The following is a 22026-nucleotide window of genomic DNA, read 5'->3' on the forward strand; positions in this document are numbered from 1 at the left end:
GAGATGCAAAGGGACGAGAGAATGATCGGCCATAGAAAGGGTTCCTCCTCAAAAGGTCCAAGAGGGAAAAGGGGCCGGTGAAAACTCCTGGAATAATCCCACCCACAGCGGAGAAAGCGTAACCGACGGTTAAAGCGAGAAAGAATAGATAGGTCGCCACCTCTCCAACGGGCCGGTCCCTCTCTCTCTCTCTCTCTCTCTCTGTCACACACACGCATTCAACTCCCTTGTCACCATGCCAGGCTCTACAAGCACAATGAATGAGCTCCCTGTGACTTCCAGCAAGGCACTGCCCATGACCACCTCGACCAACGATCTGGTCAATATCGCCGATCAGCACATTACAAAAGGTTTGGGTAGGCTCCGCGATCACGTTTTTAAGGAGGGTAAAGGTCTTCGAGTCTTGACCACGGTAAGTCAAGCGCTTGCAGGGAGGCTTTGTGCACTTTAACTGATGGGCATCATTCGTAGGATGGCAAGCAATTGCTCGACTTCTCCGCTGGGATCGGCGTCACTTCTCTCGGACACAGCCACCCTGATGTCACTGCTGCTATCATCGCTCAAGCCCAGAGCATCATCCACGTTCAATGTGCCATTGCATTGTCGGAACCCTATGTGCAGCTCGTCGAATCACTCCTGGCTATGATGCCTGATCCGAGCCTTGACAGCTTTTTCTTCTGGAACTCTGGCGCTGAGGCAGTGGAAGCCGCTGTCAAGATTGCGAGGACGAAGACCCATCGACAGAATATCATCGTCATGCAAGGCGCATACCATGGTGATTCTCACAGCACGAATTGTGCGCTGATACATCTACAGGTCGTACAATCGGCGCTTCATCCTTGACCAAATCCAAAACGACCTTTTTCAAAGGTACTGGACCTCTGATGGTGAATTTCAACTCCACTCCCTTGCCGCATGAGACCACGTAGCTGATAGTCTTTCCGTCATAGCCCGGCGTCCACGCCACACCATTCCCATACTGGCACGCTATGGGCTTGCCGAAAGACACTCCTGAGGAAGTCTTGGTAGAGAGAGCCTGCAGAGACTTTGATAACATCCTGAAACAACAATGTGCACCCGAAGATACCGCTGCAGTCTTCATCGAGCCCGTGATTGGAGAAGGGTGAGTAAGCGGAGGAAAGGCTCGTTCCTGGCTCCTCGGACTGATTGCAAGCACAGCGGCTATGTGCCTGCTCCCGCAGCTTACGTTCAACACTTGCGAAAGCAATGCACAAAGCATGGCATCTTGCTCGTGGCGGGTGAGTCCCCCTTTTATGCCTTCCCACTAGATCTCGTTGACCAGATCCAGACGAGATTCAGACTGGATTCTACCGTACAGGCAAAATTTGGGCTATTGAGCATTCCGACGTGGTTCCCGACATGATGACCTTTGCGAAAGGAATCGCGAACGGTATGCCAGTATCTGGCGTGGTGACGCGTAAGGAGATAATGGATGCCATGGCTCCAGGATCTTTGGTATGTAGCACAAATGAGCCACTTTTCAGTGGGAATGAGCTCCGCTAATGCTCCCCGTAGGGCGGAACTTACTCTGGTAACGTTGTTGCGTGCGCTGCTGGAGTCGCCACGACGAGATACATGCGTTCGCACGACATGCTGGGCAACGTCGAAGCTCGTTCAAAGCAAATTTTCGATGGACTGAGAAAAATTCAAGAAGATGTAGAGAATGGTGGATGGATGATTGAAGAGATCAGAGGGAAGGGAGTGAGTGCAGATCATGAATTTGGTCGTTGGTCGACATTCGCTGACAGTCTTCTGATAGCTCATGATTGCTATCGAGTTCAAAGACCCGTCCTCCCACATCACTTCATCTCACTCTCGTGGACCTAATGTCCAATTACCGCCTTATCTCAGCACTTTGGTCCAGAACGCCTGTATGGATCAAGGACTCTTGTGCCTCACCACCAGTATCTACCCAGTCATGAGGTTGATACCCGCTCTTATCGTCAGCGAGGAAGAAGTGGACGAAATGCTGGGTATAATGGCGCAGGCCGTCCAGACTGTTGCCAAGACATTGGAATGAAAGGGATCTATTTATCTAGTCTGTTTCGATGACGGTTGTCTTTCTTGATGATTTTGCGTTCTATCTATGCATACACAGGTGGGAAAAGACAAATGAGGAAAACAATGGGCACCTAGGTGCTATATATACAAGACAAGGGGAAAGATCCGGTTCGTAATCATGAGGTCGTCTAAATGGCAGGTCGGAATGTTTTCTTTTTTCCCTCTCCGGTAATGTTTCAATCGTCTCGCATGCCATCATCAGGCTCGAGCACTCAACTCGCTTCCGGACGACTGCGAGGGTGTCATGGCGATGCTCTCCGTCTTTGTTCTCGACGCCGCAATCTTCTTAGGACTCTTGAAGAAGATGGCCAGGAGGACGCAGCAGAACACTCCCCAGCCGAATTGGAACCAGAATGCGATTTGGACATTGGACCAGTTCTCGACACCTCCATCATGGATAGACAGTAGAGCATCCTGAATAGAATAGCCAGTAACAACCCCGAGCTTAAATGGGATGTCAGCGTCGGACCAGCTCCAGGAATGCCCTTTCGGGTGAATGCTCTCTCACCTGAGTAGCAAGTTGGAAGAGAGCACCTGCTGTTCCTGCCATGGCGGGGGGCACAGAAGTCATGATCACCACGCTAAGCACGTTAGCATCGAAGCCGATCAAGTGCAACGAGAAAAGACTACTCACTTGCATGATAAATAAGACATGGCCAATCCGATGGATCCGATCAGCTAGGTGATTGATCAGTCTTTCGCGCTGGACACATATGTCGCCGACTTACGAATGCAGGGAAGAGGTATTGCCAATAAGCCGATCCCAGCTTGCCATCACTGTAGATGTATGCGACGAAGGACGCGGCGCAGATGGCGAAGCCGAGGGTAATTGGTATTTTCAAGCTCGACATCTTTCTCAGAATGGGTCTGACGAGGTTCACGTCAGTATCGGTCTCGACCGAATCTGACTTTCGACTCACGATGCGAGGATGAGGAACAAGCAAGCCCCGATACCGAGCGGTAGCATGCGTACCGAAGATTTGATGAGCGACTCTCGGTAGATGACCTCGAAACGCTGAACAAGGGGCAATTGGGCATTGGCGACCCATGAGAAGAGATACATGGTCGAGAAGATGATGAGCGGAGCGTTTGGAATCTTCCAAAAGCTTGGCGGTAGAACAGCCTTCTCAGCATCAATCTTCCATTCCCAGATAAAGAAGCCGATCAATAGAGGGACAGAAAGGACGATGGTGATGAGGAAATGAGCTGAAGACCATCCATGCGCTGCCCCCAATGTGAGAGCGACGTTGAGTAGCAACATGGAAGCGAGTATCAAAAAGTTGCCAATGAGATCGAGATAACGCCACTTTTGAGCCTTGTCGGCGTGAGGACCTCTCGTGGAGGGGATCATAAACTGGGAGAAGATTGCGAACGGAATAGAGAGGAAACAGACCCAACGAGAATACCATCGCCAAGGCGCCATCTGCTCGACGGTGGAACTGATCTCGCCAAAGACTCCTCCCCATAGAAGGCCTGAAAGGATTTTGTCAATCGAGAATTTTGAGATATCTCTGCTCACCCGTTGCATTCGCAAGCGCGGCTGCCATGCCAAACATGGCGAGCGCCTTTGGCACCTCATGAGGCTCAAAGACTGCGATGATGAGCCGGAAAGCGGAGGGAATCTGGGAAGAATCGGTGAGCGTGAACCCTTGGCCCGCAGTGTGAAGTATGGCTTTGAGCCCCGAACTTCTACTCACTGTGGCTGCTGCAGCGACTCCATAGAGACCTCGGAAGATGAAGAACGAGACCTTTTCAGTCATGAACGAGCTGGCCAAACTGAAGATGGCAGTGAAGACGAAACCCCATACGAAGACTGGTTTGGCAGAGTACAAGTCGGATACACGTCCAGCCAGGAGGAGAAAGGAGCCAAAGGTGACACCGTAGCTGTTCTGCGATTTGACTCAGAGACTAGACCAGATCTGTAGACCGAATGGAGGGCTCACCAGGACCCATATGGAGTCTTCAAATTGTATGTCGAGATCCCTCGAGATGCTCTGAACAAAGACGATGAAAGCGGACCTGCCACAAATATCAAGATACTGATGAGGACAGTGAGCCACATTGGGGAAGTATTGTTGATCTCGCCTACCGAAGACACTGAGAAGATGAGGAGCAATAACCATTTCCTTCCCTGTGATATCTTGGCTTCTGCACCTGTCATGGCGGCTGCTTGGCCCACACCACCTTCTTTGTCTTGATCATACAGTACAGGCGCTTGCGACAAGATGCTATCGCTCTTGACTGATTTTTGATCCTCCAAAACCGGTCGACTTGACATGATGCTAGTTTGTGATGTTGCACCTGCGAATGTCGTTGGTGTCTGAGGTGAATGAGGTTGATACAGAGGTGTCGAAGTATTGTTGTTCATGATGATGTTTGGGAGTGCAGTTGACTCTCCTTTATGGATGACCAGGACGCCTCTTGGACGACCTCTGGGGCGAGCCAAAAAGAAAAAGTTTGTGCCACGGATATCCGGGTCGAGGCGAGCTCTAGGTTCGGCTCACGGAATGCGGTCACGACGGTTGTATTCAAAGATCAGCCATCAGCCTCACTTTAAAAATCATATGACTCCTGCCCTGTGTGAGCAGCTCTCGAATGAGTTATATAGAGGGAGAGAATGTGTGAAAGGCGACGGGAAGAGATACTCGCAGCTTTTATAAGGGAAAAGCGAGAGAGTGGGTGACCCACGTTGGGCCAAGAAGGGGGTTAGGTACCTTTGAGGCGTACTAGCGTCGTCGTCTTCTTCGTCCTAGTCGACGAAAGGAGATTGAGGAGGACCAGAAGGAGGGAAGAGGGCTTCATGTCAGTGGAAAGGTGTGTGAGATATTCATAGAGGCTGGGCACATCGAACAAACCCGGCGGTAAGGAGGAAGGAGAGCAAGTTCCAATGGAAAGGACCCATTCGTGTATTGTGTGGATGGGATAAAAATTCCCAAGCTACCGATAATCCACCGTGTCCCATCATCAATCAACGGAGGGCGCATATCACACATTGGCTCCACCATGACTATCAGCGACAGCGATGGATTGGCGAGCCCCTCTAACTGAAGTCGAGAAATTGACATAGGTAATGAGGAGAGTTGTCGAGATTCGGACCACGGGGAGGACCTGAATATTTTGGGTTCAAGCCAGAAATTTCGGACCTGGTGAAGCGCGGGGTGTGGGCTTTTGTTTTAACCCGATATCTTCTTTATCTCATCATCATGCTTACAAATAGTCGTCTGAATACAACAATGGAGGATATACATACAAAGGGACGCTCCCTCATACACTCCCTAGCTTAGCTCTCATCCTTCTTGCTAGCTCTAGACTTCAACGGGACCACCGTTCTCCTCTTTTTGTCTGCTTCAGGCGCGGTATGTATCCGATCACGGACTTGGGCGTTGAATCCTGGCACACTGATGCCATACGAGTCATCTACAGGACGTCAGACGCAAAGTCTGAGGAGGCAACTCACCAATAGCGAACGCTACGTCTTTGAGCTCCACTCGGGGAGATTTCCTATGCTTGGCAAGTCTGATAGCTCTTCGAGCTTCTGAATCAATAAAACTGTCCAACACATCGCCGAGCACCTGTCAGATGCTCGTCAGTCTTCCCCACCTTTACCAACGCGCGTCAATTCTCACATCAAAGATACCCATTTCGGCGTGTATACCGCCCCCTTCGTCCTGTAGCATTTCCGTAAACTTTCGCTTTCGCCTCTCATCCTCCGTCTCCATCTTGATAGGAGGGGCGGGCGGTAGAGGCGGAGGACCGGACACCATGGGGACAACAGGAGCCACGGGTGTGGGAACGGAATTGGCGCTCGTGCTAGCATTGACGCTGGGTATTGACCCCGGTGTTGCGGTTGAGCTGGGTGCCGTGTTCGTATTGCTGGGGGTGTTACCTGGGTTGCTGCTAGCGTTGCTCGCGTTCGCCTTGTTGAACTGAGCGTAATGAGTTAGAGACCTTGTGAACCGTAATTTGAGGACCGGATCCTGAGATCATAGAGTGAGTCAACATACTGCTGCAGTCTCAAGACATACCTGTAGCAGCATCTTGTGCCGTTGCTCTTGGGTGAAAACCAACAACTTCTTGATCTCTGACATAGGCATAATCTCGCCAATCTTCTTTGAATCCTCTACGCCTTTCGCCATGAGGATCTCAAAGTCCGCCTTGTTGATCAAAGCGGACTGCCCTTCTGCGCTCATCGATGGATTCAAGTGGGGAGGGAGAGCCAAAAGCGGATTCGGTTGATTTCGGTGGAGCGCCATAGCGACGATAGGTCGAGCCTGTTGAAGAATCATCGTTCGGACCTAGACGAGGCGGTCAGCACATGACGTAGGTCATCCTGCGTCTAATACAGACTTTGGATATTTGGTCTTTATCCAGCTTTCCAGCCTTGTCAAGATTGAGCATCGCTGGTATATTCATCAATCCATCACCTCGACTTTGGTTACTCGCTGGCGGTCGGGCAGCTGAGCCAGATGCGGCGGATGGTGTTTGCGCCGGTGACGGACCGCTTGAGACCGTTCCAGCTGGCGTGGAAGTACCAGAGCCAGAGGCGGGAGGTGGACGAGCCATGGTGAGTCACACCCACGTTGGTCGTGCGTTCGTGAAATGTGATAGAGTGTTAACAACATGAGCTGGGATGTAGAGAATCGCGACGGGGAAAATTTGCTTCCGTCATTCGAAGATTTCGTTCATTCCTGCAATCGTGGGTACCATTGAGACGATCTCTTGTATGGGCAAAGATGCAGCAGAGCCGGGTTTGGAATGTCCTCCAAACCGTCTCTTCATAATTTGATTGCCTCGACCTCGATAGCTCTGTTCGATACACTGCCGAAACATGGGAAACCACACATCCGTAGCAATGGCGTTCCCGAATGGACCATCCTGGCGACCATCTGTCTCGTCATCTTCAAAGCAGCGGCCGTAGCTCAAGCAGGACAGCAAGCCCACGGTGAACATGAAATTCAAGTGGCCAGTCTTGGATCGGGCGTCAAGTGCTTACCTGCGAACAAACTTTCTCCATGCGGGGATACGCTGCACGATAGCCATGCTGAAATATTGGCCAGGAGAGGATTTAAAAAGTGGTTGATGAGTGAGGCGAAGAGATCTCTGAGACTACCAGAATCATCAGGACAGAGTCTCGTGCAGCTCAACCGTGAGACGAACCGATTTGGTCTCCGCCAAGATGTCCAAGTCTGGCTATACGTGTCCAATCTACCAGTGAGTTTAGCAAAATCGTCTTCACTAGCTTATCCTTACAGTGCGGCGACGCCTCGACTCTGCATACAGCTGCGCATCAGCCATTAGACATGGCGACGTTAAAGAGCTCAAAGGACGGACATAGACCTATACATAACGATGGGACAGCTATCAGAGGACGAAACGGATACGAAGCTTTCGGGGCCATACGAACCAAACCTGGTCGAGCTGATTCTGTCCCGGCCACAAGCTTTTCATGCTCTGACAAGATCGCCTCTTGGTCTGTCTTAGGTCTTCAAGGGGCCCTCTTGGCCAACATATTTGAGCCAATATACCTTGATGGGATTGTGGTTGGTGGCGTGGAGGATCCCCCGGATCATTGGACGGGGAAGAAGGGTGATTGGACGGGGACCATAAAGGACGAAGTCCAAAGAGCTGTCTGGGGACGGTTGGAGGTGATCAAGGGTGAGTCCACCAGAAGGAGAAGATGAACTCGGAGCTGAGAAAGATAGACCGCTTGGTACCGCCTTATACACTCCACCGACCCGAAGTACATGTCACTTCGACGACTTTCCCATGTACAAAGTCTGAAATTCTGAGAAAGAGCTCACTGGAACCGGCTACATCCGTCACCTCTCTCCTACACTTACCATGGACCGGTAGCACTCCGGAAGTAATCTTCAATGGCAGTCGAGCTGGAGCATGGAAAGCACCAGGGTCAAAAGCCTTACCGGAACGGAATCGTTCAAGCGTGTGCAAGCTCGAGCTATTGCGTGCGTTTGACGATCTCCACCAGGATCTGCATTCAAGTCTCGGAGGATCGCAGTTGGGAAGGTGAGCTAAGTCATGCCCCAGAGCCGAGCTGAGTTCATGCAGCACCGATAGCAATGTCAAGACCTACTTTGAGATCAAGCATGGCGAGCTGGCATCCGCTTACCAACGAGCGAAGACGGTCTTACGTGGCACACCGTCGAAAGCTGATGATTCCATCGATGACGCATTCAAGAAGACCGGTCAATCCTTCCAGGTGACTGCTGGGTTGGATGACTCCGGACATAGCCCCCCATTCAGAGGTTGGATAGTCAGTGGACGCGAATACGAGAGCTTCACAGTGGACGGGGAGCTCAAGACTATGCATTGAACCACGCCACATCCGCGCGCCACTGATGAGAGTTGAAACTCAGGCACGGGGGAATTTTGAAACAAGCGGTATAGCCTCTTTTTTAGTTTGTGTCTGTGTCGGCAGGCTGGTCACTGGTCGCTGCTGTACATTCACTACCATCTCTCTCTCTCATTGTGATACCTCTCCGGAAGACTGCTTCAAGATTGAGACTCAGTGCTCAGCTCGTTCAGCATGCTCGTGATCCTCGCGTGTTTACCCTTCCTGCTCCATGTCAATGGTGGGTAACCTGTGAGGAAGGTAGAGCAGGTGATCTGACCATGGCACAGCCGTTCTCTCCATCCTGTACCCTAACTCGAATACCATCTGGTGAGTATGGCGCTGAGTAATGCGCTTCGAAAAAATGCAATGCTGAGAAGCTCGCCCGCAGGTATAAGAATTCCACTGTGAACCTCAATTGGACGTCGTCCGACCCAGCCGTCGATACATTCTTGTTCCAGGCAGTGCTGTCGAACCAGGATTCGAGTGTCTTGTCGGGAAATCAGCGGATAGCCGATAGCAGTGAGTAGGCTGTCCTCTAATCTACCTCTATACTGACGATCATCTCAGCCAATGCCACGGCAGACTACGTCAGGATCTCGTTACCTGGGGTTGCGGCCTCGTGAGTGATCCGAACAATTTATGATGAGGATGCCTGTTGACTTTCGCACAGATCAGGATACATTGTCTCATTCGTCAATACCACCAATCAGTCTCAAGTATTGGCCAAATCAGATCCATTCGAGATACAAGATGGATCCGGTGAGCTACGATCTGTCAAGCCGTAGCTGAGAAGAAAGCAGTCCATTCATCATCAGCCGGACCTAGTGCGACATTTGCTTCTACACCCGTCAACACCTACATTCCGAATGCAAAGGATACGGGGTCAGTCTTGACCTGAAGCAAGAGTCTCGACGCTCATATAACCTATTTTAGGACATTCCCCTCGTCGTTCCCTTCTGCGAGCGGATCAGCTGGTCGGTTGGTGTCGGTCCCTGTCATCTCCCTCGTCGGAACGATCCAATCGCTGGTCTTGGGTCTCGGCGTGATATGCGGACTCGTCCTGGTCCTTTAGGCGTCTGACCATTACGGCCGTTCCTGGCTGCAAACTGCACACTGGTCATATCAACAGTGTTTGCCCTCCCTTTCTTCAGCGAGTTTATAATGCTTTCTTTCCAAGCTTTCACATAGGACAATGACACGCTTGCATGACGAGTAATTTTACCTACTCGACACACTCAAGCATGCCCACCCAACATCCGTCCCCAGCTGACAAGCTCAGGGCCTAGACCCGAAGCCCCCTCTCCTCGCATCCACGCAACGATCTCGTGAGCTGAGAGGGTACATCGAACCTTTGCAAAACGCCTCTGGACAGACGTGCTACCAGCAGGAGCGAGTAATCCCAATCGCAATAGATGCTCGTAGCCCTGTAGGTTCCAGTGTCAGCATCGGATAGGTGGTGTCATGGGCACTCGAGCTGTACCACTGACATTTCTCAACACTCCTATTGGCCAGCGAGTCTTCCCGCTTCCGACCAGCTTTGTCCTAGAAAACCTCAGATACTCTTCTTCAACTTGAGCGAAATTGAACTCGTCTCTTCCAGCATAGTGCAGGTGCTTGCTGATGATCAAGATGCCGACTGAGGGTTGAGAGAGGCCTTTGAGTTTGGCGGTCTGTAAACCCCAGCCTGATTGTTCAATCTGCCCAAGAACAGAAGCACAAAGCTGAGCGACGTTGATGAGATCCACTTGAGAGGACAGGACAGAAATTATCAAAGGGACCTGTAAGAGTCAGGCCGTGGTCCCCTCGCCACTGCAATGTTGCTCGCTCACAAATGGCTTGTAGAGTATCCTGACGTCTGTCGTCAAACCTGTCAATCGGTCCAGATACTTGACGACTTTGGGTTGATCAAGTAGCGTCTGGTGGGGAGTATCAACGAGGAGACCCTTCCGCCTTTGCTGCTCACCTCTATACCGTACTGCCAGTCATCCTTCCACAGCTGTAGAGCTTTTGCGTCTGGTTCCGCGGAATCTTGTTTGGCATCCCATTCCCACGGGACAAGAGCACGATTCAAGAGCGTTTTCCAGCCTGGTCCGCCGGGAGAAAGGGGAGAAGGGATTCGCCACATCCGATGAGAGAACCGAGACTTGACCCGCTTCTCGAGAAGCAAGAGTGTATCCTGTGGATGTCAGAACATGGAAGGAGCTCAACGACTTACCACTCGGCACGTCACGCCTATCACCGCTACGCCTCTGCCCGTCGTCTTGACATCCCCTGTCTTGATGCTCTGAACCACGTCGACTGGAGGATGTACTTAGCAGTATTCACGCCTCAGCTTTCGCTGCTCACGCAAGCAGTAAAGTAGAGCCTGTCGAGCATGCTCTGTGAACATGTCAAATTCCTCGATGACGATGATGATGGCTCGTGGGGAGGGAGCAGTCAATAGTGCCAGCAAGTGGGATGGCAGTGTGGTTGGGGCGTATTCCTGAGACCAGTCATGAGCCGCTTCCCATGGAACAACAACAAGAGCCACGTACCTGATCGTCTGCGCCATCGACAGCTTCATCGTCATCGTGGTTTGCGATGCTGATACCCTCTGCTTCTGCGATCTGCCGCCCAATCTCCCTGATAGCTAAGCGATCACTGGTCTGTGCGTGTCCAGACAGTCGGACGACGATCGGCAAGGACGTGGAGGTTGACGGCAGCAAGTTCAAAGCTCGACCAAGGGTCTGAAGCGTCCGTCAGCACGTCCTTGCCCCCCCCGAGCTGTGACACTTACCCTCGTCTTGCCGACGCCACGAGGGCCGACTACGAGTGCACTATTGCCTTCACCGCGTTCCACCGTGGCTTTCAGTAGATTGACCAGACCGTGAAGGGCCTCATTCGTATCTTCGTCCATGAACGGCGGAGGGTCAGAGGCGATGCCTTGTGAGGTCAAGGTTGACAAGATTCGAAGGACGTGAGGCCTGGCTCCTGGTGGTAGACCGGCAGGTTGTGCCGTGCCCACTGGACGTTCATCCACTTCCATATGATTGTCAAGAGCTCTGGCCTCCAAGCCATTATCCAGCATGTCAGACTCTGTCGACTTCGGCTTCCCGCGCGTATCCTCGTCCTCGTCTGCGTCGTCCTCTTCCTCCTCCATACCTCCGTATTCATCAATCTCAACGCCTCGCTTTGCTCCTCCAACTACCTTCCCACTGCGTGTCAATTTTGGAGCATCCGCATCGCCCTCATATTCAAAGTTTCTGGCTTCTTTCTGGCGTCTCAGTGCTTCATTGGCAAGAAAAGTCTCTCGAGACACTCCAGTGCCAGCATCGCTCTCTAGAAACGGATTGTCGTCCGCTAACCGTATGGGTGCTTTCTCCTCTTTCCTGGATCGAACAGGCGTAGGAAGCGCTTTCTTGACGCTCGAGGCGAGTGTTGAGCTTGCCTTCGCTCCATTTCGGGGCGTCTTGGTAGCCGCTGGAGATGCAGCGCTATTGCCTCTGAGGGGAGTCTTCCCTGTAGGGGTGTTCTTATGCCGTGGAGTTGAAGTGCCGCGGTTTGAAGCTCCGCTCCCTTTGGCAAGAGGTGTACGAGCTGGGGTGGGCTTTGACGTGGAACCAAGAGCAGAATTTGGTGACATGTCGGCCATCTTCGAGCTACTTCCTATGGCACGTCGCTTCCTTCGAGAGGTCTCAATTTCCACCACAATCTGAGAGCGAGGGGTGGATCTTCTACCTTTTGCTGGACTTTGACCTGACCCTGAGGCATTTGAAGAGGGTTCGTCCAAAGCTAGAGGATCTGGAGATCCCAAAGTTCTCGTGGGAGTCGATACCATGACTATGCTCCTCTAGCATGCCAGTATGACTGCTCACTAGCTGTTTCAATAATGATTCATCGCGTTGCAGCAAATTGGAGACGCGGAACAACCGCTTACTAGGAATTTCATTTTGCTTCCGTTCGAAAACCATTTGTCCTGGGACTCGGTGAGCTTCTCTTGGTGTTGACATCTTGGTCCCCCTCACCTGTTGGCCAACATGGACGTCGACAAATCTCTGGATGATCTCATAGCTGACAAGAAGACATCCCAACCTCAACGAGGAGGTAGAGGTCGCGGAGGACCTCGATCAGGTCCGGGAAGAGCTCCACAGGCTCCTTACGCTGTAAGTCTGGTGCAGTCTCTCGCGGATGGTGTCAACTCGCGCTCAAGGTCACTGACTGTCGACCCAGAGGCCCCCTCCGAGGTCAACAGATGAGACTTGGGTACACGATGCGTATCAAGGGCCCAGTCCTGGAGGTAGGAGGAACGGTGGAGGCCCTCAAGGAGGCTCAGGATTCGCCGGATCTCCCGCTGGAACAGGGGTGGGATTTACTGGTATCTCACCTAGAATCGAAGTCGTCGGATTGCACTATGAAGTGACCACTCAGGATCTCAAGGTGTGTAGAGGTCCTGCTGGGCTCGATTACAGTCAAGCAGACGATAACGATGGGGTTGACCCGCATTTCCTTTCCAGAACATCTTCTCTCAAGCCGGTACACTCGTACAAGGCCCAACCATTCGCGTAAGCTTCAACTCCACTTGAATGTAGTCTACTCTGCTCCCGCGCAATCGAGTACCCGGGAAAACAAAAAACCAAAGGGCTCAGTCTTGCAAAAAATAATACGTGTCCGGGTCTCATGGTTGTCGACGAGAGTTCAGCAGAATCAGATCACATTCCATTTCGTTTTGAGCGCAGCTTATGATTTGCCTTTTTGTTGCTCTTTCTCCGGTAAGTACGGACCTGGCGTAGACACATGTTGCTGACTCCCAATATGTAGCGCTATAGTACGATCGCTCAGGTCGATCGCGCGGAGAGGCGACAATGGAGTTTGCCTCCTACCAACAGGCTCGGATTGCCATCAACAAGTTTGACGGCGCCATGACGAAAGGTTAGATATCTCAACTGCCAGCCGTGATTGGTTCTGACCCTGTTTACTCAGGTCAAACCATTTCGATCCGACTCTTACCCCCTCCAACTGCTCGACCCGGCCCTGGATCCCGACCTGCCTCACAGACTGGGGCTTCGCTCTTGCAGAGGATGTCTGGACCAGGAGCAGGCGCTGGATCCATTCCAAGAGGCAATGCTCCGCGAGGAAGTGGCAGAGGGTGAGTGGCTTTGCGTGATTTCAGGAAGGACGCCTCTAAGCATTCTTCCAGTGCGCCTCGAGGTCGCGGTGCGCCTGCCAATCGCGGTCGAAAAGGCCCTGCGAATGCTGGAGATCTCGACAAGGAGCTAGACAGCTTCATGACGACTACGAACGTGAGTGCATATTCCGAGAGAGCATACCGGAGATAGATTGATCGTGTTCAAGGGCAAAGCCGATGATGTGGATATGGCCTGAGTTGAAAGGGATACATACGCCTGGAGATTGACGTGCTTTCCCAAGAATCTATGCAACTATGTCGTCTTGCCGTGTCCTCGTCTCGTCTACCTCGATTCCGTGCCCGATCGCACGGCCGCTCGCTCTCACAGGAAAATGAAGATAGCCCCCTTGCCGGCAAAGTGCCGATTGACTTTGATGAATTTGCCGATTGGACCGCGTTCTCTCATGCACACAGAGCTCCCTTGGAACAATATATCGATTCGTGTATCGATTTCATACTGTCGAATACTGCGTGCCAGCCTTGGCTAGATCAATATTACATCCTCGGTCAGACCTAGGGATCCTGCGAGAACTTCCGTTGTCCTTGAAACGAGCTTGAGTCACGATTCGCGGTCAGAACAAAGGTGGAAAAGTCGCGCCGGAGGCTCCGGGGGCGTCTCTGGAAAAAAGACTCAAACAGTCGAAGGTCTATTCAAGCATGACATAGAGCCGATAGGCTGCACAGACTACCACATCAACTACCGCGACGATCTCCACGAGTCATAGCCCACCATGACCTCGCCACATCGCGAATCACCTCACCATCGCGTCGTGCCTTTGGAGGAAGGCCCCCGATCTATGTATGAATCTCCGACCAGACCACAGGGATCTACATCCTCAGGACCTTCATCTCTTGGCCGTCGGAGACCAGCTCCTCCTCCGCCGCTTGACAGTCAATTGAACTTGGACTATCAAAATGGTCTCGAGCTAGGTCTGCCGCGATCTTCAAGTTCCAATTGGAAACAGTCTCCTCCGCCAGAGTCACCCACCTCGGGCCTGAGGTCTTCAGTCTCACAACGCCGCCCGCATTCTCCGCGGTCCAACACTTCGCCTAACGTGTTGAGAATGCCCTCATCTGCCGGAGCGTCTCGCGAAGCAAGTCCTCGGAACTTTAGCAGACCTCTACCTGGTCGAAATGGGAGTCACGAAGGGAGCGCGAACGGTAATCGAGTGCGAGCCAAGTCGATCGAGGGACCGGGCAGCTCAGCTTCTAGTCCAAGGACCGATCCCAGCCAATCACCATTCGCCAAGAGACTCGAAATTGAAGCTTTGCCGAAACGGTCCAGTCCAGCCAAGACCGTCAACGCCTCGACTTCACCGGTGTACCCTGGCCTCGTACTCGAACCTTTGGCTGGCATCGATCAGGGCAATAGCTTACATTTTGGAGTGGACACAATGCGTTTCGACGGGCCAATGGACGATATTCTTGACATGAGCGCTGCTATGGATGCCGGCACTCGCAAGGGCAGCAATACGGGTCAGGATGAAACGATTGCACCATGGCTGAACGATGCTGGCACGGCTCCCATCTTTGGAGAACCAGGCGAATCATCGCGTCGGCCCAGCGCTGGGACCAATGTGTCAAGAGAGGATCCCAGTCCCACGTATGACCCGGACTATATGAAGGACAGGGCGGGCACTACGCGGGAACCTCGCAAGCACTCAAATCAATTGCTCAATCATTTTGCATCTGTTCCCTCTTTGCCAAAGTCGAAACGATCAATCGCGGATGAAGCTCCGCCCGTGCCTTCGGGCTCCAATCTAACGGCGGGGAGAGGATCTCACCCTCAATTTCCATCTCGACCTTCTTCATCTGGCGATGCGAGCATCTCCCGCGACGCATCGCGGGCAACATTTGATCCTGACGAAGGAAACACACCGTTTGCCGGATCTCGAAATACGAGGGCAAAGCATTCCCTTTCCTCAGCATCCGAGGATCCCTCTGGCCATTCGCGTCAACCGAGTGTCACGGACGGTAAAACTTCACGACTGGGAAGCGTAGCTTCTACCACGTCCATACCAAATCAGATTGAAAAGAAAAAAGGTCTCTTTAGCGGCTTCATTCGTCGAAAGACTGGGCAGGCTGCGTCTAACAGTGAGTGACAGGCAAGCTCTGTATCGGTTTGCTGACGCCTGCACGTAGACGTCGAACCCGATGGCCATCGAGGTTCGGCTTCGAGCGGAAGACTGCCTTCTTCTGCCTCGACTCGCTCAATAGGTGGCAAAACGTCAGACGCGTCAGACGAGCCACCTATCAAGAGACCTTCCTCTCGCATGCCAAGCTATGTTCCCGAGGGCGCAATATCCCCTTTGGATGAGGTCAGAGAATCTGACCTCCGGCTGGATCTCAATCTCGAAGATATGGAGGGTATCGTCGACCAGTCTCTGATCGGTACTCCAGCTGCATCTTACCGATTCCCGTCGGTTCCAGCGCAGTCTGGTCAAGGCACACACTCGATCCCGGAACCGCCTGGCTCCATGTTCATCCAGGATGCTCTGAATCACACGGGAAATCTTGCGACATCGGTCTCGTCCTACGGGTCTGGTTTATCACATCGATTGCCCATGAATCAGTCTGCAGAAGGTCAAATTGGTTCTTCTTCGGATCATACAGGCTCAGCCACGAGCCCATTCCAACGCACTAATCCATTCCGATCCGGATCCTCATCTATAGGGTCAATTGAAGAAAAGAGCAACGGCCCCCCTTCACCTCATAACATGTCACCGAAGCATGCCGTTCTTCCCCAAAACCAACCTCGGCGCCCATCTCAGCTTCGCAATGTGAAGATGGGGTCTCTGACATCTAACACCTCGTCGACAGACTCGGGTGATGGAAAATCTCTGCAGCCGAACGCACCGACGTGGGCTGTAGCCGGAGAAGTGAACCGTGGACAGACCTTATTCCAAGATCCTTTCGGTGCTCCTGGCGCAACGGCGTACAACGAGTCTCTAGCTTCTGGAGGTATCTCACCCAATCGATCAGCCAGTCGTGCCAGGCTTTCCTCTTCAGGTATTTCGACTGATCGATCAACATCGGGGCAGAGTGAAGCGGGTCTCCGTCCGGATAACCAGCGGCCATCTACTGCGCCATCAGGAGGTGCCAACATTGGTCCCTCAGCGGCGTGGGCAGCGCCAGAGTCCTGGGGTGTAGAAGCGGACGCCGAGCCCGATGACGAAGCAAGCAGTGACGAGTGGTCTGGGCCGGCAGACAGTCCAAATCTTCCCGACTCTCCCACTCCACCTACCATGGACACTGCCATGCCTTTGCCCCTTCCCAGCGTATCAGGAGCGAAACCTCCTCCGTTTGGCTACAACTCGCCTGCCAAATTTGGTCAAGTGCGACCAGGATCCTCAAGAACTGGAGCAGGAGGACATAGACCGCGCACTAGAGATGCTAGAGGCAGACCTGGGACGGCTCGGCCTGGAACCGGCGGTCGTCCGAACACATCTGGCAGTCTACACGCCTCGAATGCCCCAGTGGGTCAAGCCAAGCCTTTCATGTCTAGCACTTCACTGACGCCCTTTAAGCATTGGATCCGTATACATCGAGCTGATGGTTCTCATTCCGTCATGTCATTCCCGCTCTTGACCACGACCGCGGAAATCATCAGCTATCTGTCGGGAGCGAACGACGCTTCAGCAGGCAAGAAAGTCAGCACGAGTATGAGACTGTTCGTCCGCGAAAGGGGACAAGGTGAGAGGCGACTGCGATACCGATGACTGCCTGCTAATGCCCGGACAGATCGGCTACTGCTGCCGTCGGAGAAGCCTTTGGCTATACAAGATCGTCGTCTACGACAGGCTGGCTATACAGAAGCTGAACACATCGAGGAATTAGGCAAGAAGGATCTGGTCCTCCTGTGCAAGTTCTTCTACCAGACTCCAGTCTTGCCTGTCATGGATCCAGTGAGTTCGCATCTGCTATATGTATCTACGCTCACGCCTGTTGTCAGGAGGAGGAAAGTTCGTACGATTCGTTCGAATTCATCGACATCGCTGGCAGAGCCCTCCAAACCATTCCGATCTTCTTGCATCTACACGCTCACAACATTATCATTCTCAACGTATCTCGAAACCCCATGACCGATTTACCACTCGATTTCATTCAGGCTTGTTCAAGTCTCAAGGAGCTGCACATGTCCTACATGGCCTTGAAGCGGATACCACAGGCAATATGTGCGAGTACCACACTCACTCGTTTGGACGTGTCATGTAATCGGATTGCGGATCTGGAATCGGTTCCTCTACACGAGATCGTCTCTTTGACGTCGCTGAAGGTTCAGAACAATAAACTCGCATCTATCCCCAGCTATTTTACCCAAATGAAGACGCTCAAATACCTCAACATCTCCAACAATAAATTCGAAACATTCCCTGCAGTCTTGTGCTCCATGTCAAATCTGGTCGATCTCGACGTGTCCTTCAACAATATTGTCGAACTCCCCTCGGAAATGTCAGAATTGAAGTCTTTGGAACGATTGGCAGCGTTCGGTAACGAGCTCACCACTTTCCCCTCCTCCTTCTCGACTCTCGCCAGTCTTCGTGTCCTCGACGTGCGGCGTAACAAGCTCGCCGATCTTTCCACTGTCTACACTCTTCCAAATTTGTCAACCCTTCAAGCCGACAACAACAATCTCGCCACTCTGGACGCTCAATTAGGCGCTCGTGTCAGAGAGTTCAGTGTACCGCACAATTCAATCACACGTTTCACGCTGGCTCCGCTCTCATCCATGGTCTCTGTCACCTACTCGTTGACTCATTTGAATCTGTCTCACGGTAAGATCTCCACGCTGGCGGACGAAGCTTTCCACGGACTGGTCAATCTTGTGCACCTGAATCTCAACTTCAATCAGTTGACACGACTCCCCTCGACTCTCGGGCAATTACTCAATCTCGAGGTCTTCAGCTGTACCGACAATCAGATTGTGGCCCTGCCGCCTGGTCTAGGTTATATGCAAAAGTTGCGCGAAATCAATTTTCACAACAACAACTGTCGATCCATCCCTGGAGAGCTATGGGCGTGCAGTTCGCTGGAGTATGTGAATGCAAGCTCGAATCTCATCACTGGCTCCGGGGCCGTTCCGTCAATGGAGGATATGAAGAAGTTTTTACAAGGTGTCGATGAGAAGCGCAAACAATCATTCATCTCGGCAGACGGACTATCCCTCCTCAGTGTTCCCTGTGCTACGACTATGAGGCACTGCTTGCTTGCGGACAATCGATTCCAGGAGGAGATCTTCCACGCATGCTCTCATCTCTCCGAGCTGCGGACACTCAACCTCAGTTTCAATGATATCTTCGAGGTCCCGCCGTCCACTCTCAGCAAAATGTCGAAGCTTGAGGCCTTGTATCTATCTGGAAACAAACTCACGAGTCTACCGGCAGAGGACCTGGAAAAGATGAGCAAGCTCAGAGTTTTGCATCTCAATGGAAACAAGTTGAAGACTTTGCCATCTGAGCTAGGCAGTCTAGCTTCGCTGCAGCATCTGGATGTCGGTAGCAATGTCCTCAAGTATAACATCGCCAATTGGCCATACGATTGGAATTGGTGAGTGGAGGCTGGCTCTTTGGCGTATACTGATTTTTGATCATCTGCTTAGGAACTGGAACACCGCACTTCGTTACCTCAACTTGTCCGGCAACAAGCGACTCGAGATCAAGCCTACTAGCGCCCAAGACATGTCGCATGCTTCAGCATCACGTAAAGAGCTATCCGATTTCACTGCTTTGACCGAGCTTCGAGTCCTGGGTCTCATGGACGTTACCCTGCGAATCCCTTCCCTTCCTGACGAAAGCGACGAGCAACGTGTTCGAACATCCTTTTCTGAGATCAACAATATGGCATATGGCATCGCTGATATGCTGGGATCGACTGAACATTTGGCAATGTTTGATCTCGTGGTGCCTAAGTTCCGCGGCAGATTCAACGAGTGTTTGTTCGGCATGTTTGGTCGAGATTCGCCGTCCGCTCCATCAGGCAAGATCCCCAAGTTCCTACAAGACACCTTTGCGTCAGAATTGATCAGTCAAATTGACAAGCTGCAACCTGGCGAAGACGTGACTCAAGCATTGCGAAGGGCTTTCCTGTTCTCGAATCGGGCGACGTTTGACCACCTGGTCGCCCGATCCGCGGAAAATAATCGGAAAGGGTCCGTAGCCAGTTACGCTTCCGGGCCCACCACCGCGAGATCGTATTTGCCAGGATCATCTTCGATATTTCGCACTGGGTCTTCTGGAGCTGTCGTGTATCTGGTCGACAAGACGCTGAACGTCGCGAATGTGGGAGACTGTCTGGTTGTCCTGTCCCGAAAGGGGGAGGCAGAGCTCCTCTCGAGATTACACGATCCGACAGATCGTGATGAGACAGCCAGAATTCGACGAGCTGAAGCTTGGGTCTCCACCAAAGGTTGCGTCAATGATGAGAAGGACGTGAATGTCTCTCGTGCTGTCGGGTACTTCCAAACTTTCCCCGCTATCAATGCTTCACCTGAAATTCGTACGCGACAGTTGACCGAGACAGACGAATTTGTGATCATCGGGAATCACGCTTTGTGGAAATGGTGTTCTTACCAGACTGCTGTCGATATCGCCCGGACGGAGAGAGACGATCCTATGATGGCCGCTCAGAAGCTACGAGACTTTGCAATCTCATACGGAGCTGATGGAAGCGTCATGGTCATGGTGGTCAACGTTTCGGATTTATTCCTCGGACGGAGTGGTCAACGGCCGTCCACAGCATCAGGTGGTATTCCACTGGCTGGCTCTTTCGACGGTGCTTCAGACACCAACGCCACGTTCTACGGCAGAGACAAGCGCAATGCGCGTCGTAGGGTCGAGGAAGTCGGTGACAGAACTCTCAATCGATTGCAGCAAGAGATCGAACCGCCTCAAGGTCAGGTCGCCATTGTCTTTACCGATATTGTCAACTCCACCTCACTGTGGGAGACCAATCAAGGAATGCCGACTGCCATCAAGATGCATCACAACTTGATGCGTCGACAGTTGCGCTTGGACGAAGGTTACGAGGTCAAGACTGAAGGCGACTCGTTCATGGTGTCTTTCCAGACTGTCGCATCCGCGCTCGCTTGGGCATTCAATTGTCAGATTGGTCTTCTCTCTCTGGAATGGCCCAGAGAGTTACTGGAGTGCGACGATGGTAAACTAGTCTACGATTCAGAGGGAAACGTTGTACAGCGTGGTCTCCGAGTCAGAATGGGCATTCACTGGGGAGCTCCACAATGTGAACGTGATCCGATTACGGGCCGTATGGACTATTATGGGCCGATGGTCAACCGAGCTGCTAGAATCAACGCCAGTGCCGATGGAGGGCAATTGATGGCATCACAAGATGTCATTAATGAGATTCAGAGCTTGCGAGAATTTCTGGATGCCGCGGAAGAGAGCAAGGACACGGCTGACCTGCCTGTGGACTTGAAGAGGGATCTTCAGGAGCTAAGGAGGATCGGTTTCGAGGTCCAAGATATGGGCGAACGGAAGCTCAAGGGTCTGGAGGGTGGGTGAAAACCAAAGCGCGGGAGGCGATCTGAGAGGCTGACTTCGTTCTTACAGTGCCGGAAAAATTGCACCTTCTTTACCCCAAAGCACTTTCGGGTCGATTCGAATTGTCGAACGATCTCCGAGCCAATGTCGAAGTGGGAGATGCTCGCGCTCATTCCTCGCATCGACATATCGATATCGACCAAGTCCGAGAGTTGTGCAAATTCGTCTTGCGTCTCGAGGGCATCTGCTCATATTATCAATCTGTGCCGAATCCAAGCACACCGCCAACATCTCCTAGGTCGCCATTGTCGTCTCACGGGCTTTCGACAAGCGCGATCGACATTTTGGGCGTCAGCGCTTCCGTCACACCTACATCCGCTGCTATGGGGTCTAATCGAAGCATGGGTCGTCCGACCGAGATATCACTGTCGCCAAAGTCTGCTATACCTCCTCTAGCCCTAATCGGGTCCGCTACAGCGCCTGTGATGGAGCAATCACCCTCGCGGCGAACAAAGACGTTCAGAGTCAATATTGCTGAAACGTACCTTGGTCCAAATATCCGAGATGACATGGGTGATGAGGAGCTGATGAATATCATGGACAGCTTGACGACCAGACTGGAGAACAATATGGCAATGCTTGTGAGTCGGTCTAGGGCACATTTTGCGGTGAACATTTGGCTGACAGGAAATTCAGTTGATGCACCGGTTGGGCGGGACTGCAGCTGTTCAAAGTGCTTTTGCGCGATTTGCAGCCTTCATGTAGATTTGAGTAGTAGATCAGCTCTGGAATCATCATGATGAGATCTAATCATATTGTTTGCGTTTGGCTGCTTTGCGGGTCGATCGTTGTCGTTCCGCCACTTTCGGGCGTCGCCGCTTCTGTAGCTGTAGCTGTGGTACAAGAATGAAAGGGGAAAGACTTGAAAT

At 52.2% G+C, this 22026-nt stretch overlaps 7 protein-coding genes across 7 annotated transcripts; 4 read left to right on the forward strand and 3 right to left on the reverse strand.

The window, feature by feature from the left end:
- Positions 1–167: 167 nt before the first annotated feature.
- On the forward strand, positions 168–2126 carry BD324DRAFT_619762 (putative ornithine-oxo-acid aminotransferase). The gene is made up of 8 exons (XM_022015207.1): positions 168–412; positions 472–775; positions 817–887; positions 951–1123; positions 1180–1259; positions 1310–1476; positions 1537–1722; positions 1781–2126. Exons 1-8 carry the CDS (start codon positions 236–238, stop codon positions 2039–2041), a joined length of 1419 nt encoding a protein of 472 aa, XP_021873312.1. The 5' UTR covers positions 168–235; the 3' UTR covers positions 2042–2126.
- A 34-nt stretch (positions 2127–2160) lies between these two features.
- On the reverse strand, positions 2161–4665 carry BD324DRAFT_333023 (major facilitator superfamily domain-containing protein). Its single transcript, XM_022012512.1, has 9 exons — positions 4172–4665; positions 4026–4121; positions 3780–3971; positions 3602–3704; positions 3003–3555; positions 2811–2949; positions 2717–2760; positions 2591–2663; positions 2161–2526 (listed from the first exon to the last, which is right to left on the reverse strand). Exons 1-9 carry the CDS (start codon positions 4448–4450, stop codon positions 2281–2283), a joined length of 1725 nt encoding a protein of 574 aa, XP_021873313.1. The 5' UTR covers positions 4451–4665; the 3' UTR covers positions 2161–2280.
- Positions 4666–5254: 589 nt separating this feature from the next.
- On the reverse strand, positions 5255–6708 carry BD324DRAFT_333136 (hypothetical protein). Its single transcript, XM_022012514.1, has 5 exons — positions 6430–6708; positions 6108–6377; positions 5709–6059; positions 5540–5654; positions 5255–5499 (listed from the first exon to the last, which is right to left on the reverse strand). Exons 1-5 carry the CDS (start codon positions 6643–6645, stop codon positions 5363–5365), a joined length of 1089 nt encoding a protein of 362 aa, XP_021873314.1. The 5' UTR covers positions 6646–6708; the 3' UTR covers positions 5255–5362.
- A 1-nt stretch (position 6709) lies between these two features.
- BD324DRAFT_333317 (domain-domain-containing protein) lies at positions 6710–8520 on the forward strand. The gene is made up of 4 exons (XM_022012515.1): positions 6710–7293; positions 7335–7737; positions 7785–8106; positions 8149–8520. Exons 1-4 carry the CDS (start codon positions 6838–6840, stop codon positions 8411–8413), a joined length of 1446 nt encoding a protein of 481 aa, XP_021873315.1. The 5' UTR covers positions 6710–6837; the 3' UTR covers positions 8414–8520.
- A 1131-nt stretch (positions 8521–9651) lies between these two features.
- Positions 9652–12313, reverse strand: BD324DRAFT_619770 (origin recognition complex subunit 4 C-terminus-domain-containing protein). The gene is made up of 8 exons (XM_022015208.1): positions 11211–12313; positions 10969–11160; positions 10781–10916; positions 10650–10732; positions 10398–10610; positions 10264–10350; positions 9922–10212; positions 9652–9858 (listed from the first exon to the last, which is right to left on the reverse strand). Exons 1-8 carry the CDS (start codon positions 12249–12251, stop codon positions 9670–9672), a joined length of 2232 nt encoding a protein of 743 aa, XP_021873316.1. The 5' UTR covers positions 12252–12313; the 3' UTR covers positions 9652–9669.
- Positions 12314–12389: 76 nt separating this feature from the next.
- On the forward strand, positions 12390–13984 carry BD324DRAFT_619774 (hypothetical protein). The gene is made up of 7 exons (XM_022015209.1): positions 12390–12576; positions 12644–12850; positions 12928–12975; positions 13240–13342; positions 13394–13559; positions 13611–13713; positions 13766–13984. Exons 1-7 carry the CDS (start codon positions 12451–12453, stop codon positions 13793–13795), a joined length of 783 nt encoding a protein of 260 aa, XP_021873317.1. The 5' UTR covers positions 12390–12450; the 3' UTR covers positions 13796–13984.
- Positions 13985–13990: 6 nt separating this feature from the next.
- BD324DRAFT_333519 (hypothetical protein) lies at positions 13991–22012 on the forward strand. The gene is made up of 8 exons (XM_022012516.1): positions 13991–15692; positions 15741–17074; positions 17126–17291; positions 17340–17503; positions 17554–19145; positions 19198–21110; positions 21167–21738; positions 21794–22012. The coding sequence occupies exons 1-8, from the start codon at positions 14330–14332 to the stop codon at positions 21860–21862; spliced, it is 7173 nt and encodes a 2390-aa protein (XP_021873318.1). The 5' UTR covers positions 13991–14329; the 3' UTR covers positions 21863–22012.
- The last annotated feature ends 14 nt before the right edge of the window (positions 22013–22026 follow it).

This window comes from Kockovaella imperatae (genome assembly GCF_002102565.1).
Source record: "Kockovaella imperatae strain NRRL Y-17943 chromosome Unknown BD324scaffold_3, whole genome shotgun sequence".
NCBI lineage: Eukaryota > Fungi > Basidiomycota > Tremellomycetes > Tremellales > Cuniculitremaceae > Kockovaella > Kockovaella imperatae.

Coding starts and splice junctions, on each gene's coding strand:
- BD324DRAFT_619762 (XM_022015207.1), top strand. CDS start 236: ATGCCAGGCTCTACAAGCACAATGAATGAGCTCCCTGTGACTTCCAGC. Junction 776..816: donor CATGCAAGGCGCATACCATG/GTGATTCTCACA, acceptor ATACATCTACAG/GTCGTACAATCGGCGCTTCA. Junction 1,723..1,780: donor AAGAGATCAGAGGGAAGGGA/GTGAGTGCAGAT, acceptor GTCTTCTGATAG/CTCATGATTGCTATCGAGTT.
- BD324DRAFT_333023 (XM_022012512.1), bottom strand. CDS start 4,450: ATGAACAACAATACTTCGACACCTCTGTATCAACCTCATTCACCTCAG. Junction 3,705..3,779: donor GAGTCGCTGCAGCAGCCACA/GTGAGTAGAAGT, acceptor GATTCTTCCCAG/ATTCCCTCCGCTTTCCGGCT. Junction 2,527..2,590: donor TCTTCCAACTTGCTACTCAG/GTGAGAGAGCAT, acceptor ATCCCATTTAAG/CTCGGGGTTGTTACTGGCTA.
- BD324DRAFT_333136 (XM_022012514.1), bottom strand. CDS start 6,645: ATGGCTCGTCCACCTCCCGCCTCTGGCTCTGGTACTTCCACGCCAGCT. Junction 6,060..6,107: donor GGCACAAGATGCTGCTACAG/GTATGTCTTGAG, acceptor CTATGATCTCAG/GATCCGGTCCTCAAATTACG. Junction 5,655..5,708: donor CCGAAATGGGTATCTTTGAT/GTGAGAATTGAC, acceptor AGCATCTGACAG/GTGCTCGGCGATGTGTTGGA.
- BD324DRAFT_333317 (XM_022012515.1), top strand. CDS start 6,838: ATGTCCTCCAAACCGTCTCTTCATAATTTGATTGCCTCGACCTCGATA. Junction 7,738..7,784: donor ACGGTTGGAGGTGATCAAGG/GTGAGTCCACCA, acceptor TGAGAAAGATAG/ACCGCTTGGTACCGCCTTAT. Junction 8,107..8,148: donor GGAGGATCGCAGTTGGGAAG/GTGAGCTAAGTC, acceptor GAGTTCATGCAG/CACCGATAGCAATGTCAAGA.
- BD324DRAFT_619770 (XM_022015208.1), bottom strand. CDS start 12,251: ATGGTATCGACTCCCACGAGAACTTTGGGATCTCCAGATCCTCTAGCT. Junction 10,611..10,649: donor TAGGCGTGACGTGCCGAGTG/GTAAGTCGTTGA, acceptor TGACATCCACAG/GATACACTCTTGCTTCTCGA. Junction 10,351..10,397: donor ACTGGCAGTACGGTATAGAG/GTGAGCAGCAAA, acceptor ACTCCCCACCAG/ACGCTACTTGATCAACCCAA.
- BD324DRAFT_619774 (XM_022015209.1), top strand. CDS start 12,451: ATGGACGTCGACAAATCTCTGGATGATCTCATAGCTGACAAGAAGACA. Junction 12,851..12,927: donor TGACCACTCAGGATCTCAAG/GTGTGTAGAGGT, acceptor TTTCCTTTCCAG/AACATCTTCTCTCAAGCCGG. Junction 12,976..13,239: donor TACAAGGCCCAACCATTCGC/GTAAGCTTCAAC, acceptor GTAGCGCTATAG/TACGATCGCTCAGGTCGATC.
- BD324DRAFT_333519 (XM_022012516.1), top strand. CDS start 14,330: ATGACCTCGCCACATCGCGAATCACCTCACCATCGCGTCGTGCCTTTG. Junction 15,693..15,740: donor TGGGCAGGCTGCGTCTAACA/GTGAGTGACAGG, acceptor GCCTGCACGTAG/ACGTCGAACCCGATGGCCAT. Junction 17,075..17,125: donor TACACGCCTCGAATGCCCCA/GTGGGTCAAGCC, acceptor ACGCCCTTTAAG/CATTGGATCCGTATACATCG.